The sequence below is a fragment of the Plodia interpunctella genome, chromosome 13 (assembly GCF_027563975.2).
Source record: "Plodia interpunctella isolate USDA-ARS_2022_Savannah chromosome 13, ilPloInte3.2, whole genome shotgun sequence".
Lineage (NCBI taxonomy): Eukaryota > Metazoa > Arthropoda > Insecta > Lepidoptera > Pyralidae > Plodia > Plodia interpunctella.
In genome coordinates this window covers 10,106,619-10,125,597 of record NC_071306.1, presented here as the reverse complement: position 1 = coordinate 10,125,597, position 18,979 = coordinate 10,106,619, and the positions used below count along the sequence as shown (strand labels likewise).

At 40.7% G+C, this 18,979-nt stretch overlaps 2 protein-coding genes across 9 annotated transcripts; one reads left to right on the top strand and one right to left on the bottom strand.

The window, feature by feature from the left end:
* Positions 1-48: 48 nt before the first annotated feature.
* Positions 49-7,458, bottom strand: LOC128674771 (uncharacterized). Of its 6 annotated transcripts, none has more exons than XM_053753661.1 (11): positions 7,304-7,458; positions 6,957-7,015; positions 5,203-5,361; positions 4,821-4,953; positions 4,058-4,179; positions 2,991-3,096; positions 2,613-2,720; positions 2,000-2,139; positions 1,530-1,685; positions 1,074-1,149; positions 49-792 (listed from the first exon to the last, which is right to left on the bottom strand). In XM_053753661.1, exons 1-11 carry the CDS (start codon positions 7,320-7,322, stop codon positions 635-637), a joined length of 1,236 nt encoding a protein of 411 aa, XP_053609636.1. In that variant the 5' UTR covers positions 7,323-7,458; the 3' UTR covers positions 49-634. The 6 variants fall into 6 exon arrangements, with proteins under 6 accessions (XP_053609636.1, XP_053609635.1, XP_053609637.1 ...); XM_053753660.1 differs by lacking the exon at positions 7,304-7,458 and adding an exon at positions 7,111-7,285; XM_053753662.2 differs by lacking the exon at positions 7,304-7,458 and adding an exon at positions 7,107-7,281.
* A 403-nt stretch (positions 7,459-7,861) lies between these two features.
* dx (deltex) lies at positions 7,862-18,420 on the top strand. 3 transcript variants are annotated; one of them, XM_064436315.1, is made up of 13 exons: positions 7,862-7,934; positions 8,128-9,839; positions 10,572-10,783; positions 11,356-11,480; positions 11,846-12,014; positions 12,417-12,656; positions 12,941-13,116; positions 13,364-13,544; positions 13,876-14,063; positions 14,788-14,943; positions 15,259-15,426; positions 15,737-15,926; positions 17,375-18,420. In XM_064436315.1, exons 3-12 carry the CDS (start codon positions 10,585-10,587, stop codon positions 15,899-15,901), a joined length of 1,767 nt encoding a protein of 588 aa, XP_064292385.1. In that variant the 5' UTR covers positions 7,862-7,934; positions 8,128-9,839; positions 10,572-10,584; the 3' UTR covers positions 15,902-15,926; positions 17,375-18,420. The 3 variants fall into 3 exon arrangements, with proteins under 3 accessions (XP_064292385.1, XP_053609625.1, XP_053609627.1); XM_053753650.1 differs by having other exon boundaries at positions 15,737-18,420; XM_053753652.1 differs by having other exon boundaries at positions 7,917-7,934; positions 8,185-9,839; positions 15,737-18,420.
* The last annotated feature ends 559 nt before the right edge of the window (positions 18,421-18,979 follow it).

Genomic DNA, 18,979 nt, shown 5'->3' with positions numbered 1-18,979 from the left:
AACGTCCACAAGCAAGATGGTGTTTGGGGAAAGATAAAAGAAAAAATATCAAAGTCATTTCGTTTATTTACTTAATAGAACGTAAAACTAGGATTTAGTCTTATATACAACTTAGGTAAATAATTAACTATATAGAAAATAATGTAGTCAAAATCACGCTATAAACATAGCATTTCGCAATTATGTATGCTAGTGCTAGTACATGCAATTATATAATGTAAAGGATTTGATATCTTGGTGATCTTCACCAACAAATTTTTGTTTATTATTGTATATATGCAAAATAGAGATTTGAGTAGTTTGTGTAACCAACGATCGTAAATAAAATAAACATCCTCATCAAGTCCTTTCAAAAGTCGCAATATAACAGAATACCATGAACGGTATATAACAAAATTATTAGATTAATTACACAAGTTTCACATTGTATGCAGATCTTATACGTTTCGGTGTGTGTGAAAAACATTCCAGTACAATAATAGTATCAAAATGAATATAAAGTGATGACTTACATTAGACCGGAGTGTGTCCGAGCAATGGCCATATTTTTTTTGTATTTGCTCGAGAACGTGGTGTATTTATTGATAAAATTTTTTCGCTTCTCTAACTAGCAGCGAACGAAGACAATAATCAATTACAAGTTGCCGGCGGGTAGGGGCGCTGGGAGGGGCGCTGGGAGGGGCGCTGGGAGGGGCGCGGGCGCGGCGTGCGCGAGGTCGTCGAACTGCACGCCGAACAGCGCGCAGCACGCCGCGCGCGCCGCCGACTTGCGCGCCTCCTTCTTGTTCGACGCTGGAGGGAGGCAATAGTCATTTGCTTGAATATTATACCGCCCTCACAATATCATCATCTAACTGGGCCATTAATGCATTAAAACTGCGTAGAAGTGTCTTACCGCAACCGGTCCGCGATAGTGGGGAACCGACATTAAGTTCATAATCCTTTAAAAACCGGTCTTTAAGGATTTTTGATTTATTTATATACCGGACAAAAACTTGATATTTAACATGAATATTTCATATAATTTCTCAAAATTTTCAAAGCAATACCATTCGCTATTAAATAAGACTCACCCTTGCCGACGTATGTGGAGCCGTCAACTTCGACGCCGACAGTAAACACCATGTTCTGTGGGCGGTCGCCTTCCACCTAATAACATGACATTAACTTTAATTTTAAAAAAAACATATACTTACTAATTAACTTATTCTAGGTATATGTTTTTGATAATAAGAAAATACATATTATACCTATGTAATATACATGAAAACAAGTTCGTCTGGTATTAATCTTCAGAATTAAAAGATATTTTCAAATATTAAAAGATATTTTCTTTAATCAAACTTCTCTTTTGAAATAATATTATGCCGCCGCAATAAGTACCATTGATTCCCAAAAGTGCTGACTCGATGTTTTAAAGGATGATGCCGAACACCGTGCAAAGTAGAAGAGAAAAAGCACGACAAATGTAAGAATAATGTAAGAAAGCACAAAATATGAAGGTTTAATTAAGAGTGGAGTGTACTCGCCTGCAGCTCCTTGTACTCGACGTGCGGACGCATGTAGCTCAGCAGCATGGAGGGGTGCATGGCGCGCGCGTTCAGCGGCAGCTCCTTGGGCTTCTTGGGCAGCGCCGGCCGCGTCGCCGTCGTCGTCGGGGGCTCCGTCTCCGCGTCCGACGATTGCTGGAGGACCATTTATTTTACAATATAACAAGTACTGCTTATTACCAAAGAAATCTATAAGTTTTCTTATAGTGGGTCGTTTAGGTTAAATACAAAACCCTTCATTTCGACACTGCTCTGGATAATATTTGTTAAAATTCATTGAATATCTGGACATTAAATACAACGAAACTGAAATTACCCGAGCGAAATTCTAGGACTCATTTTATATCGAAAAACCCTCTCTTATCAAAAAGGACTACATACCTAAGAAAAGCATTTTATCTTTTATGCTCTGATACTCATGAGAAATACCAAAAGCTCAGCCAACTCACCGAGACGGACATAGGCCTGATCTGCGGCACCTTGTGTCCCTCGTACTCCCACTCGGAGAACAGCTTGTGGAGCGCAAACGACGCGATCTGGATCATCGGCAGCGTCTCCTCGCTCTCGTTGGCTTCCCCTGAACCCACGTCTAAACATGTCACTACTTATTAACACATTGTTATATAACATTTAATGAATGCGTGTTGATGGTCTGACAACTAAGGATACCAAAGAACGTGCGAAGTGGAGGAGGAAAAGGAGAGCCCAGGGCTTCGACGATCAATGGGCGCGGATGAAACTGGGTAAATGCCAAGATGAAAGAGTCTCTCTCATCTAAGCGTTTACTCAGTTACTTGCAGGGTTCACTTTCCTACTTTTTCGTCTCCATTCCCCTCGGGCGTCGGCATACCAAGCTATCACACCATTCGATCCAAACTAGCACTTCATGGGTTTGCCCATTCTGCCAGGGCCAGGCGGAAGCGACATAGCAAGACCGGGAAATCATTGAACCATTAGTAAAATAATAAATTTAAATAATAAAGTTTATTAAATTAACCGCTAAGCGAAGCCCTCGCTTAACATCCAATTGTATGACCTGAGCCCAGTACATGGAGTACCCACCGTCGGAGACGCCGGCCTCGCTGCTGGAGAGCCGCGCCAGCCGCTTGATGATGAGGTCGCGGATCGCTTGTTCCGCCGCCGCGTTGCGCGCCGCCAACTTGTTCTCGCCTACAATATACTAATTGACTAAAAAATGTGATTGGTCATCATTTGATTCATAACATTCACAAAAGTTTATAATATTATTAATTATTAAGAATGGCCATAATAATTTATTCCTGGCCAACAAAGTTTAGTGTTATTATACATTAAAAAATCTCATCCCAAATAAAAACTTGCCCTAAAGTTTTGGATTTTAGATTATTCAAAAAGATATTATTCTTATCCGTTATTATGAGAAACCTTTTTAGAAAATTCCTATCCATTTGAAACACTCACCATATCCCTTGTAGTTCTGTCCATCGAGCGTGAGGTCAGCACAGAAGCTGTGCTTGTTCTGATTTTTGTAGTATTGGGGCGCGGGCGCCGGCTCCACTTTGAAGTTCTGAAATCGTTGCGCATTTTCAGCTCAATCTTTACCAACTAAATAGACAGAGACATAGTAGAGGCAACTTTTAAGTAGAATATTTCGCGAACGAAATCCTAAATCACAAAATAAGAAAATAAACTGACTACAATAAAAATAAAGTGTTGACGTTCACTGGTCGAAAGTTTACAAGTTAGGCCAACTGCTCTAAACGATCCATTTCCATTCAAAAAGCCTTTTATCAGAAACCAACAACATGCCGGCCGCGTGAGTCCGGATCACGCGACCCAACACGTTTTAAACTTTTTTTAAAAAGAACACACGTACATTAGCACGTTTGTTCTTTTTGTATTATACTACATTTGCAAATTATACATACATATATTCAAAACATAGTGAGTGTGGCGATATTTACCAAATACCATTAATAAAAAACTGTTTTGTTGACACTTAAGATCATTACTACTCAAGTTCGAGTCTGAGCAGAGATAGCATGAGTAGGAAAGTGGTAGAGTTATTGATTTAAATGGAAAGAGATACTTGTAATACAAAATGGAGTGAACTAACATGATATGCCGACGTTACATCAAATTGTGAAAGAGAAGGATGAACATTATACTCATCACTCTCTTCATACACAAAATAATGTTTAGCGTTTTTTTTATTTTTTAGACGAAGACTCTTTACGAACTGGTTTCAAACAAAACTAAGCAAATTTAGGTACTACGAGCCCTTTCCACCTCGTAAGAGCGCGGCTCCATTGCGCTTCGCCGTCCTCCCTTGCGTTGACATCCATCGTAGAACCAACACAGAAAGTGCAAATCGTATGGAGTTTCGACGTACGTCGACGCACGTCAATGTCAAAACCTATGTAAAACAGGGGAGTATGACGGAGCCAGAGGGATAACCCAAAGGCGGCGGCCTCACATACAATATCACGTTTTTATAGATATGATACTGTATTTGTATGATGACTCACGTTAGCCAAGTTCTCGTTGAGCAACATTTCGTTGAGCACCATGAGCGCGTTCTTGGGCGCGATGAGGCGCCGCAGGTGCGCGTTCTGGCGGCGGCGCTTCTCCTTCTTACTGATTTTCTTCACTGCCAAAATAACATCATGCAAATTCAAATTCAAATCATTTATTCAGAAATTAGACCTTCACAGGCACTTTTTCTCGTCAATCTTTATATTTATAGTTATTTCTCACAAGCTACAAACTACTGGCATTTCGGAACGACCACTGCTGAGAAGAAATGCCGAAAGAAACTCATTTGAACAGTGTTGGTCCCTATCATGCCAGATCGGCTTACCATTATTGTTTCTTACAATGTTTTTTTTTCTTTCTAATAATATATAAAAGAATAGTAGATTGCATAATATAATATTATGCAAGAATAGTAGATTGTTATAAAAGGTTCGAAAGTATCAATTCTATATGATCACTTAAAACATTTTCATTTAGAACATAAGCAGAAAATAACAACCTTTTATATCCTTACATATCATAAAACAAAGTCGTCTGCCGCGCCTGTCTGTTAACTAAAAGTATTGCACGGATTTTCATGCGGTTTTCACCAATAGATAGTGTGGTTCCTGAGGAAGGTTTATGTGTACAATTATTGTTTTTACCCGAGCGAAGCCGGGACGGGCCGCTAGTTAATAATAAAATACGATTTTAAATTTGGTATGTAACAAACTGCCCATTGAGGTATCAATATAAATATATCGAGAAAGCACTGACCGCCGGGCAGCTTGTGCTTCATCCAGGCGGGGCGCGCGGGCGCCTCGCCCTCCTGCGCCTCCTGCATCGTCACGTCCGTGTCGGGCTCCAGCTTCGGCGGCTCCGCCGGCAGCGGCGGCTGCGGCGGCTGCGGCTATATCACATTGCATTATCAAAACAAATATCAAAAACGCTTTTTTCATTTAATTTCTGTCTAGTCTTCGGGTGTTTCCGGTTGTATGGGGCCTTGCCAGCGCTTAACCCGATAAAATATTCTTTAAATTTTGTCGCGAAACCCTAACGCAACTAAACGCGAGGACGAAAGACGCGGCCTGTCGTAAAACCACAGCGTTCATAAAAATTTAAAGGTCAAAGCAGAGAAAACAACGAAAAAGAGACAAACCTTGGGTGGCTGCGGCTTCTGGTTGTTTTGCGCAGAGGGCATGGGCCGCTGCTGCTGCGGCTGGGTCTGGGGCTGGGGCTGCTGAGCGGGGTAAGCCTGCTGCGGCTGGAACTGCTGGAACGTCGTCTCCTGCCCGAACTGTGGCTCTTGTTTGAACGGCTGCAATGTACGAGCCCAGTGGATATCTGATACTGCTTGTAATTTGCGGATACTAGAGATACCAAATGTGTACCACATGGAAAATGATAACAAGTGGTGCCAAGTGAATTGTACTTTATTATTTAACAAATTATGATTATATAAACAACAAGGCTTATTATAATAAAAACTCTGAATTTGCAGATTTTACAATAAACAGTGGATAAAAATCTATTATGTAGATGATATGAATAAATTTGGTATGTATAGTTAGTTAGATATTGAGTAGAAGTGGATCCTAGGATCCACTTCTTCTCTCCTATATACTAGGTTAATAATGATTTAAGTATAACACCAAATATTTTGGTAATGAGGTTGTGATACACTAAAAATGTTTAAAAATATTATTTGGTTTATATTTTGGTGTTTTGGTTAAACTTAAGGTATATTTAGTAGACTTACATGGGGTGCGAGTGAGAGGTCCCGTACCTGCCGGCGCCGCCCTGCCTCCGGGCCCTTCAGCCGGCGGGCCATGTGTCGCACCATCACCCTCCTCACACACTCACACCTAACATCTATTACCTCACATTTCCTTGGCAACATTTTATGGTCAACATAGTATGTACCATTTGTCATGACTGTCAATATTCTGTAAATTTTAGCTATAATGGCAGCAAATTCTTATTATAAATTAACAGTTTAAAATTTTGTTTTATACCATGTTTATTTCAATGAAAAAATTCACAATGAACAGTCTACAATAGCACCTAGATAATCATTAGCAAAACCTATTATTTAAAAAAATATTATATGTTTGACAGGTTGACACTTGGGAGAACAAAAAAATCTTGCCAATAAATATGAGGCTAAAGTAACATCCCTCTCACAATCACTCTGTGACGGTGGGCACACATCACCCATCACCCGCATTCCTATCATGACTTCAGCCTATGAAATTGCAGCTACATTTTCAAAATGACATTCCTACGTTGTAGTTCTGATGGCATTCAGCTACAAGCTCAAAGGCATTTGCGATGGTAGGAACTAGGGGCAGCTTACTGTCTACTTAGTCTAGAGAAGCCCTTATGCGCACGAAACGATCATTTCGTGGTCATAGTGTATTCTCAACACTTAGCTACCCTCGGAGAGTCTCTCACCTCCACCTTCACAATGTCACACCATAGACAATATACTAAATTTTTTAACAAAATATTGGAAAGGCAATGTCATTGGTGGGAACCAATCGTCATGAGAAATCATGGAGCTTGGTCGCTCAGACCTCGCACAACAATGGCTAGCGACAGAGGCTTGAGCGCAGTCAGAGGGAAGCTTACGACTTTGGAGGGCCAGGGCCGGGCAACAGGGCTCTGGTATAGCTGTGATAACAAGCAATTCATGTAATAAACATCTCTAGAAACCTCCCAAAGCTTTGGACATTTTTCATTAGTCAATTAAAATGATCTTATTGAAATATTAATTGTTCATTGAAACACCGGAAATACATTAGAATATTATATCGTATTTATCTAATTTACAATTAATGTGCACCATCATAAAATCATGAGGTAATAGAAATAAAGAAGATTGTCCGAGTTCACAGGACTGGTTCAACTCACCTCTGCAGCGGGCACGAATTGGCCGGGTGTGTTGTAGCGGCCAGAATTGCGAGTTTTATCTGCAAATTATACAGTTAATTTTATATTCGATGCGAACGACGAAGAATCAAACAAGGGATATCAATAAACATGACTAACTGCACTGCGTACCTACTTTTAACGATTAGCACTGCTTTCATTGTTAAATGATAAATGATTATGCAGGAAGAAACTGGAGCAAACGAATTATATACAACTCAAAATCTAATTTATAAACTCCAAATAATATGCCCCAACCCAACAATACCATAAATACAAGCGTGCGTGCCCGGTTGTCTGCCTAAAGAAAATGTATACGTAATGCTTACACTGCCTGTTGTATGCCATTTTTTTTTCTCTTTATCTCGTTGCAATTGGAACAATTATAAGATGCACAATCAATGAACCACAACACAAATCCACATGCAAAATTGCAAAATGGCCGGTACTAGTGTTGCCGGTCGATAGTCCACTATCGATAAGTCATTCAATAGTCTGTTGATAGTTTATGCAAACGCATACTGTGAGTATTTGCATTGAAGTCTAAATAAATATTTACTTAAATCATTTACATAGTTAATACAATTCGTTTTCTAAGTAAAAGCTCTAAATTATTACCTCCCATCTATTTGAGAAAAAATACTACGGAGAGATTGAGAAATAACAAGGTTAAAACCCAAATCCGTCCGCTCATTTGCCATATTTATAGGTATTAAATGCTATTGATATTTGCAATTATTGATAGTCTATAGCCTCCTGAGTACATGTGTTCTTTTCATAGAACGTTAAAAATAAAAAAATATTACACTTTTTTTCGCATTAGTAGCTCTATACTTTTTTATTCAACGAGTTATGGCAATCTTTTAAATCTATAAAAAAATAGAAACGTCAAAATGCCATCTGTCACTTTTTTTTAAATGGCTTTAGAAAATAGACCTGTTGATGTGCGGCTGCGCCAGGGTAAGTAAATCCTCTTTTATCCATTGCAAGGCTGAATTACTTATGCAATATTTTACTAAAAAAGACATATTTGTGTTTCAATGAAATAAAATACTAGATTATTTTTTATTAATAACTTGGAATGCGCTTGTGACCTTGATATATTTTTTTATGTCCACTGCGAAGTACATCGGAACTATACTTATATTTTCAGATTCTGTCTTCCAATGTCCTGTATGTAGGATGTAAGAGCTTTTCTTTTTTTTTAAAGATTTATCGGACCAAGAAATTGATAACATTTTAAATGAATCCGAGTTTGACTATTTTGGAGACGATTCAGTTGGAGATCCTGAGTTTCTGCCACCAAATTTAAATGAAAAAAGGCAAGATCGTCAAAATAGTGACTCCAGTAGCTCAAATGATGATACCAGTACATTTACTGCTCCAACAGCTTCACCAGCGTTTTCGGATTATTCAAATGACTTGACTTATTATCTTCCGCACATGCAAGACCAAGAGGACGAGCCAGAGGAAAATCTCGTGGTCGCACGTCAGGCCGCAAACCTTATCTACATGACAAATTGCAATAAGAAATAGGCAAAATAATTCTGAAATAGGTATAACCACGATAGGTTAAATAATTCTTTAAAATTTAATTCAACCAGTTCCTACTAAGAACAAGCGTACCAAAGGTGCTTTTCGTTTGCCAGATTATGGCCCAAAACAATGGCGCTGCAGAAACAGTGGCTGCTGTAAAAAAACTACTGTTTACTGAAAAAAATGCGGTATTTAATTATGTTTCACCCCAAATCGAAATTGTTTTTCCAATTTTCATGAAAATTATTAAATATTTACTTTTTAATTATTTTTGTACCGTACATTTGTGCAGTTTTTTTACGATAGCTTTTGAGATATAAGTAAATCTATGTTAATTACTGTTAACATTTTTTAAAAATTGTATGTTAAGAGCTAAAGATTTTCAATTTATTGATCTCGAACAAATTCTATTAGTTATGTTCCTAATATTTCTACTAATTATGTTCCTATTAGGCTAATATTTGATGTATATAAATACATAATATATTATGATAATGTGAAGATTGTAATGTTGATCTCATTTTTTTATTGAACGTTCTTTGGTCTAATTTATGAATAGTGGTAAAAATATATTTTTTGTTGATTTTCAGTTTGATAATATATTAAATTATTACTAAATGATGGATATATCTTTGTTATGTTTTTCTTAATTTGAAATTAAAATTGTTATAGAATATTTTCATTATATGTCCTATACAAAGCTCGTTATGATAATTATCTGATGTCCTTTATATAGAACATAGTGAAAATCCGTTTTCACCAAAAAATGATTTTTTTCTATAATTTTCCGATATATAATATCACCCAATGAACATACTTTCAAAGTATCAAACAAGAATTTAAAAAAATATATGCTTGGAACTCAGGAGGATAGTAACGTAATCAATAGTACACTATCAAGCTGCATACAACACTACTTGATTGAATTGACTGGAATGAATGATTGAATGAATGGTGAAATTGTTGTTAAATGTCCTACCTACTTGTTTGTTGTAGATTGTAGTTGTACATAAGTACGTACGTTTTTGATTTATTAATTTTGTTAGCAAACAATTTGTGTAGCAACTGTATTTATGAAACACTTCTCACAATGAATAAACAAAGATATTCACAGCAGTTTTATCTAAGTTTTATATGATCGAAACAATATCAAATATGTAATTGCTGTGATGTGGTTTTGAATCAACGAAACCGATGTAAAGTGAAGTGACTGTTTAATCTACTGTTTAATTGACTGTGAATTGGAATGAGTTGAGTACATGCCGATTTATTAGGTAATGAAAATTTTAGAGGAACAGAAGCATTTATCGCGCTAATGTCTCGTTCAAGGTAAGTAAATAACTAGTACCCGACGCCCACGCATTTTAACATTTCAGCGCGTATTCGATAAGTGGCCTGTCGAAGAATTTGGGCCTAAGTTTAGAAAGGCCAACCGAAAACTAAATCCACTTCATATCTACCTATATACCTGTTCTGATGTATGAAGAAAATCCTTAGGCATCTGTGACTACCACAAAGTAAAAATCATTGGATAAGGATTAATCAATTCAATCAAGTCTGAGACACTTGGGATTATTTACCTTTGGTACAACCTAATATGACACAATACAAATATATTTTGTTACTGCAAGAGAAAAGATGATAAGAAATCAGGGATAAAGCCAAACAATAGGTATAACACATTGAAATAAACTTGCAAGTCAGGATAATATAAATATGTCAGCACTTGCAGACTCGTACCCCAGGAATTGCCCTAACGACTCATGTATGAGGACATGGGACATGACAGTTCAACTGATGGTAAGCGGTCAACACAGTCTATGGAAACTTGCAACTCCAGGGGTTGTCACACGCATGTTGCCTATTTTTGCCAGTACTCTGTAATTATACAGCCTCTCATCCTTCAAATTGGAACACAACAATGCAAGCACAGTTTGGTGTTCGGCGGCAGAAATAGATAAGAGACCCGAGCAGGCAACCTTTGTACCAAAATCTTCCTCTGATTAGTAAAAGTAATCCCAGTTTCAAGATATACACTTCATATGTAATAACCCATACCAGGTGATGTCCTGCGATGTCATCAGTGCACTGCGTGGTGGTGTGGGAGTGGCAGAGCGGCGGGCAGTGGCTGCCGCACACGCCGGGTGTGGCGCGCACGCTGGAGCGCGCGCACGCCAAGAAGCTGACGCGCGTGGTGCTGGCCGACGCCGACCCGGCGCTCAAGGGGCACTACGTCAACCTGAGGACGCTCACGCAGTACTCAGATACTTGTGGTAAATTGATTTTCTTCTTTTTTGCACTTATGCTGTTGCCGTGTCATAGTGACAACCTTTGTGCAAAGCATTATCAATATCATAGTTATAATGAGAGAAATGCTTCTTGTGAAAACCTTATATTGTAAGAATTTTTAAACTTTTTGAGTTAGAACGAATGCTTTGTCTATCTTGTGAAGTTTTTTGGTATTTGTGGTGCTTAAAACTCCAACAGGATTATAGTAATTAGTCAATTAGTCCTCAAAGAAACAGATCATTTTCAACACAAATGTACTTTCTCTTATCTGAGCTATCTCTCGATATTTTTCTCCGCCGTAGAGAATTAGAGTCTGTCTGCATTGTTACTATTTCTCCTCCAATTCGCACGGGGTATTCGGCGTCCTTATTTTTTTGCTATTGTACCACGTATATGAATGAATGATTGAATGAATTAATGAATGATTTATTTATAAACTTGCATGAATACAAAAATAAATTACCAGTTGGCTCCACACTAGGCTGCAAGCCTGTCCTGTGGCAGCCAAAAACAGATTAATGTATATATGATATGATATGATCGTTGACTCGTCCAGACGGCGGCACCGCGCAGACGCTGGTGCGGCGCTCGTGCTACAGCGTGCAGTCGCCGGGCGGCCGCGGCGTGCGCTGGGAGTGGACCACGCTGGAGCACGCGCAGCTCGAGCCTCTCAGCATGGAGGTATTGCACAGACAGTCGTGCCGCATTTTGTCTGGATGTACGCCTTGTAGCGTGTGGTTTCCGCCCCGGAATAGGATCACTCCATATCCGTAGATGCCGCATGCAAAAAGATAACGATATCAATCTCAGAGAGGTTTGATGTTAGGTAGTCGCCTAGTTTTAAAATCATAACAGAATATTCAATATTTAATAATGTAAAATGAACAGAATAATATGGCCGGATGGCCACTTATTTATTTACCCTTTATTGCACAAGATGCTTCATCCTAAAAGCATTCTAATATACTTTATTTATCCTGTGTGAAAGAGTAAAGAATACAAAATATGACAGAACCGTAGATTATAACAAATAATGTTTGTGTCAGGTTCAGTGTCACTTGGAAGAGGCGTGGTCGCGCGGCGCCAAGTCGGTGTCGTTCTTGGGATGGGCGGGCTGCTTGCTGCGCATGACAGCGCACTGCGGCGGCGTGCTGCGGCTGCTGCGGCGCCGCGTGCAGCCGCCCTATCCGCTCGTGCGCAGCGAGGACAACGACTGTGAGACTTTACAAGCTATTGTGTTTTACCAACTGTTGCGTTTTGAATATATTATTACTCTAGCTACGCCCCGGGGCTCCGCTCCGGTGGGAATTTCTGGATAATAAGTACCCTGTGTTATGTTATTCTAGGTAAAAAGCACCATAATGTGTTTCTTTCGCATTTGGTCACTATTGCATTACCGTTTTTATTTACCGCAATTTATGTCGAATCTGTCTAGCTTGGCTTGCGATAATGTATAGCCGGCATTAAGTACAAGCTTTTATTTGGTTTCATCAGTCTCGACGTTTGCTATCAAAATCGTGATACCAATCTTCATCAAAGCATTTACATAATTATTATTCATTTTGGAGACTGCAATAAGGCCAATTAGTAAATACTTAAAAAACATTATATCCGCAGCTCGTCGACCCCGCATTCCCCAACAGCACACGGGCTCGAGCGTCCACTCAGTGCAATCAATCCAGTCGCTCCAATCAGTGCAGTCGCTCCACTCCAGCAAGTCGCTACAGAACCAGCATTGTACGTCGTCAAATATTCGCGCGTGCGGAGCGAGAAGCGCTTCGCCGAGGGAACGAAGCGCTTCGCCGCACAGGAAGACCGGGTTTGCGAGGCAGATACTGCACAACCTCAATATATTCAGTAAGTTATTAGTTAAGCAGGCTTCGGCACGTCATTGCCGCGAATATAACAAGGAGCACGCGCAGATGAGAGAGAGAGAAACAGAGATTCAATTAATGGACTTTAATTGTGTTTAAAGTCAAAAGGGAAATCTTAGCACATAGGACTGTCATAGCATTTATTCATTTATTTTCAGCTTGTAGCAAAACTGCGACTGCCCTGTGTATGATAGGCTTAGGAGTCCATTGCATGCAATTAATCGGCCCACTCCACTACCCAAGCCCTACATATCCCTTGCCCCGCAGGCCACAATAGCAAAGGCCACCCGTGCCAAGCGGAGGCGAAGCACCGGGCGCTGGAGTCGGAGACGTCGGAGGAGCCCCGCACCGACACCGAGAGCGGCTCCACGAGGAGCGGGCGGCGGCACAGTGTGGACACTGTCTCCACCTACCTCAGCCACGAGAGCAAGGAGAGTTTGCAGGTGAACTTGCTACCAAAGTTTGTCCCCCTTGATATGCTGTTTCCAAAACAAAACTTTTCGTTAATGGCTGCGAAAATTCAAAATTACGTAGTTCTAAAAAGGCGGAATGCCAGTGGCTTGCGTACTTGAATGCTAGGAACCGGCACTTGCCAGCCACTTGCATGCAAGTAGTTGCATGTGTATTTCCGACTTTAGTCAGTAAGAAGAACGCCTCTACAGCATGTATAAAGTATCAACTTGTGTCCAGCAAGCGGTGGTGGGCGAGCTGCTGAACTGCAGCGGGGGCAGCGACGACGTGTTCCATCCTCCGGGCGCGCCGGCGCCGCCCTGCCCCCGCGCCCCCGCCGGCGCCCCCAGCGGCGCCCCCGCCGGCGCCCCCGCGCAGGACCTGCCTCTGCCCGCGCCCGGCTCCGACGGCACCATCGTTGGTAAGATTTTAAACTTTAAAAATACAATACGCGCTGTGGGCCTTTGTCACTCGTCGATCGCGCAGAATCGAGACACAATTAGATAAACGATTGTTTGATCGGCGCATGTGCACCGGTTCGTAGGGTAGACTAGTTAGTTATTAACTACTAGTTTAATGTTAAGCTCTCCCCTGGCATGGTACGGACCGACACAAATAAATAAATAAATGCCAGTAGTATGTAGCTTCTTTAGAAATACCATGTAATTTAAAAGACGTATAAAAGTGCCTGTGAAGGTCTTAATTTCTGAACAAATGCTTTGTCTTTAGTAATTAAATTAAGGAATCCTTAGGTCTGGAGCCAGCGGCGGCGGCGCTGTCGGCGTGGGTGCGGCTGGAGCCCCACCCGCAGTGGGGCGCCCTCTGCCCCGCGTGCCGCGCGCCGCTGCAGCCGGCGCAGGCGTGCGTGGCGCTCACCGGCTGCCAGCACATGCTGCACCTGCACTGCCTCAACCGACAGCTGCAGCGCTTCTCACCAGAGGTCAGCACGATCACATTCACCTCATCGTCATCAACATTTTATGACTACTATCGACTAAATCTATCGCCGACTTCCATAGCGGAGACGGAGCAGCGTCGCACAAACTTCACCGTAGCCTTTTCTCCAAAGACGTCAATTATTAAATGTGTCTTATGAATCACATCCATATTTCCATAGTCATACTACATAATTATATATTACGTAGATGTCCGCCGCATCTGTGTATTTCTAAGCTTTCTGTTATTAAACGTAACGGATTTTGCAGTTTTCACTGGACGAATTAATTACAAAACAGCCTATTGCACTGTGTATGTATGTATGTATGCGACGCCGGGTCGCTAGTAATATAAATGCGAAAGTCCGTAGAACGTTCGGGCGTCACGTGCGTTGTCTGTCACACCACTGGATGAAATTTGAATGATCTAAAACTATGTCTATGTCTAATACTGTACGTCGGCGTAAGACGAAAGAGATGAATTAATTCAACCGAACTGGCATGGTCTCGATAGCTCAGTGGTCAAGAGCACTGTCCCGGATAGACAGGGGTGCGGGTTCAATTCCCGCTCGATTCCAGAATTTTTTCATCTCAATATTATTTTCAAAAACTGTCTATGATTCTGGATATATTGTGCCCGATTCTGTGTTTGTGTCCATCGGACTTGCAAAACTTACTCGTACGAGCCTTGCTCACTGCCACTTGAGTAATACTCGATTGCGATGCCAGGAGGAGATGTATATCTCGTGCCTGATGTGCGGACGCGAGTACGGGCGCACCAGCAGCGTGCGCGGCGCTGAGACAGGGCCGCAGCCGCGCGGCACCATGGCCTGGACGCTGCAGCCGCTGCAGCTGCCCGCCGCGCCGCACGCCGTCTCCATACTGGTCAGTGACGCGAGTGCGGCCGCAGCACCGAGAGTTGATTCTTCTTGCAGTAGTCGACCACGCCCAACACATCCCCTATCCACTGCATCAGATATCTGATGCAGTGAATCAGATGTCTGGGCAAGAATTAGTCCAGAAGGTGAAACATTCTCTGCTCCGGGTCTCCACAGGAGCCATTAGAGTCGTTTGCAAAACTTCACCGCACAAAGTTACTTTTGTAACTACCTATGCTAGTTTTTGTCTTTAACTCTAGGCCTGTATCCCCGCCATATAGGTAGGTGTGTGTATTCTCAACGTATGTGCGCTCTATGTCAGGTGACGTACTCGTTCCGGTCGGGGCGGCAGTCGCGGCACCACCCGCAGCCGGGCGCGCCGTACTACGCCGTGGGGTTCCCGCGCCGCACCGTCCTCCCCGACACCGCGCTCGGCCGCTGCGTGCTGCAAGCGCTCACCGTGGCCTGGCAGCGGGGCAAGCTGTTCGCTGTGAGTCCACCTGATGTTGTTTCACAAGCTGATTTTTAAAAGATAGCGTTGTACGAAGTGAAGCGATGCTTGTATTTTTAGTATAGGTATAGTCGTCATACGTCAAGAGTGTTTTCTTATAAATGGCGTGTTAATCCATTTATTTATTTAACGAATAACTACCGAAGTCGAAAGTGGTTTCGAACGGCACGGGAAAGAAGTATATCTCATCTGACCATTTTCTCGGTCATTTCTTCAGCCGATGAGCTTCGGAACCCAGGGTTCGCTATCCCCTAGCTGTGAGAGAGAGTGAGTGTGTATCGTCCGGCAGGTGAGCGCGTCGCGCACGACGGGACGCGAGCACGTGGTGTCGTGGACAGTGGCGCCGCCGCCCGCCTGCCGCGACCACTACCTGCCGCCCGCCGACGGCGACGCGCTGCTGCGCGGCTGTCTGGCGCGGCTGCACCGGCTGCTGCACGCCGACCACACGCTGTGACCGCTCTGCTCTCGAACAAGTCAAAGTACGTTATTGAAGCCGAACAAAAACAGACCTGAAAAATATTATGGAAATTGTTCCCTTGAGAATATTAAAGTTTGACATTTTCGGATATAAGCCGTTCTAAATAAGATTTGAAGCTCTACAGCAGCGGTCTGATGCTCGAGAGCAAAAAGGTAAAATCTTCGTCTAATAAACTTATGAATGGCCAGTCATCTAATTGGCCCAGATAAACAGGCGCGTACATCCATATTAGGATGGTTTTTATAATATTCTTGTCAATTTCCTCACATTCGCATCGAAAATCAGAGTATATACACCATGGCACTAAAGCAACATAACACTTTCCATGTAACTATCGAATTCAGACAGTTTGTATGTCAACTATTTTTTACGACAAATAAAAACCAGCAATGAACATTGTACCCGCCAAGTCCGGCTGATCGTTTTCGATAGTGTCTTTCTTCCTCTTTTGTATTGTCACTTATATAACGTTCCAAAGCAATACACTAATTTTAAGAGTAACAATGAAGTTTTTTATGTTATGAAAAACTCAATGTATAAAATGCTCTCTATTGGTAAAGAAGATTATGAAATCAGTATTAAGTCGTAATATGCGACACGACTGACGAGACTATCTAATTTTGCATTTATTACGTATATTTACAACCTGTATTATGGAACCAATTGAGAAATCTCAAAGATTGTATAGCTTTGTAAGTATAGTATGGTAGCTTGAATCTATTATAATCAACTGAAAAGACATTCAGCTAAAAGTCAAAACTAAAGACTGTAAGGCAGGATCCACTTCATCACGTCCATATCGGCTTCGTGGATCTTTGCGATTCCGCCTTGAATGGAAAATAGTGGACACGTTTCCTCCTTTGATTCTAATATAGTAGGTAAAGGCCAAGTGTAATGATATGCTGTAATGTTAGTCTTCCTGGCTGTCTCATGTCTTCCTCCTACAGTAAGTTTTAAGTTCGAGACTTGTGTTCTGGGATACTAACTCAACGATACTATATTTTATAACAAATACATATATAGATAAACATCCAAGACCCGGGCCAATCAGAAAAAGATCATTTTCCATCATGACCCGACCGGGATCGAACCCGGGACCTCTCGGTTCAGTGGCAAGAACTTTACCACTGCGCCACCGAGGTCGTCCTAATGTATGATATACTGTACGGTACTGATATACATTGTAATATTTCGTTATTTCTTTGTATCTACAAGATTACTCGTAAACATCCTCGCAAGACTATGCCGATGTCTGTATGTGGGACACAACATTAGTTCCACGAGGTTTCTCTTATCATCTGAATGCTTTCCCGGCTGCTACCCGAGCCGTAAAGCGTCGAAGCCCCGGATCCGCTTCACACGATGTTCAGTTCTGACATAATTCAATACATTAGATAAATGATTTTCTAGTTTTTATTGTCTACTGACTTTGTTCCGTCTATGTTTTAGCCTCAGTCCCAGCAACCAGCGCTCCGCCTATCCCCGCACTCCGTTGCATTCTTGACATTGAAGTGGAAAATTAAATAAATATACATTTTAGTAGGAAAATGAGATTTAACAATTATCGAAACGCGTCGAACAAATGTTGTATATGAAGACGGATATCAAGTCTTGCTTTCCAAGTAATCTTGTAAACTTTCTAAATTATATTTCTTGCGGTTTAGTTCAAGGTAAAAAAGTTAATGTAAAAATGTTGTTACACATAATTGAATGACGTGATCAGTTAAGATATTTGTAATAGTTTTCATCATAGTATCGAATATATAGAATCGTAACTCGATGTGGGAAATATCTTGCCATTTAGTACGGGTATCATAACAGTCGACTTGATAATGATCAACAATTTTGATACGATCAATACGATTATAATAAATATTTTTATAATCTCAATGTAAACTTGCCAGTAAGTGCCTTATTGTATTCTTAGTAGGATATAAAATACAGCAATATTATTTTTACATAGTAAAATAAATTTTAGGTGATGTCTTCCGATAACAAAACTTCCATTTTTAAGATTTATTTTTATTTCTTAGAAATATTTTATTTATTAGTTCTAAGTTTGTTTTATCTATGATTTTAATTAGTTTTTAGGTTAAACTAATTGTTATAAAGCACCGAAGGTGTATTATTCTGAAGGCTGGTAGCTTGTGTTCTAGATATTTAGCAATAAAGTAGAATTTACATTATATACCCGTCCCTTGGACAAATGTAAATTAGCAAGAAATATATTTTCAATATATACTTTTAATTGGCTGGCAATGAACCCCAAATCAACTATTGGAAGAACTATATTTCTATCTCACTCATACTCAATGAGTGTGAGTGAAATGGACGCGAAACTAAAATTACAAAATGTTCTGTATTTTTTATTACATTCCTATTTTAAATATTGATAGTGGGGCGGGTATAGATCTTATCGCGCTAAAGAGGCTCGGACAGCCCTGATATACAAATGTAGAGGTATATTTAAGGCAATAAAGTTTTATTATACAGGACAGTTTTTTTTATTTCAGTCTTATATGCTTGTCACATGCCTTTGCTTTACTTTTACGTCACGGAAATAATCAATTGCAACCTGTCATGTGTAGTCTGATACTCGTATGTCGTTACATATCTATTTATTTGCATTTATTTTACATACAACATATTGTAAATCAAGATAATAAATGTGCTTCTCAATGGCGGTATCATCTAATAGAGCCCTCACGTGATATAGTGAGCAGCTAAATGCCAAATTACGACATAGAGCTACAATTTCGAATTATCATTCTTTTTTTCAAGACTTTTTTGTAAACGACATGGTAATATTTCTGTGCATGGAATTAGTACTTCGTAAGTACTTACTAAATCCATGTTTCGGTGTCCAAGGTGTATCCACTAGCAACAGCACGATAGTTGATATTGTCTTTGTTTTGCCACCGTTAGCTCCGCTAGCATCCAAAAATTATTTTTTATTCTGTTTGGTCGTGTGTTTCGTGTGATATCTTAGTCTGGGCAAATCTGTCGCCAAATAAGAAAAAGTAATAAATATCGTCTTGCCATTCTTTCGCACAT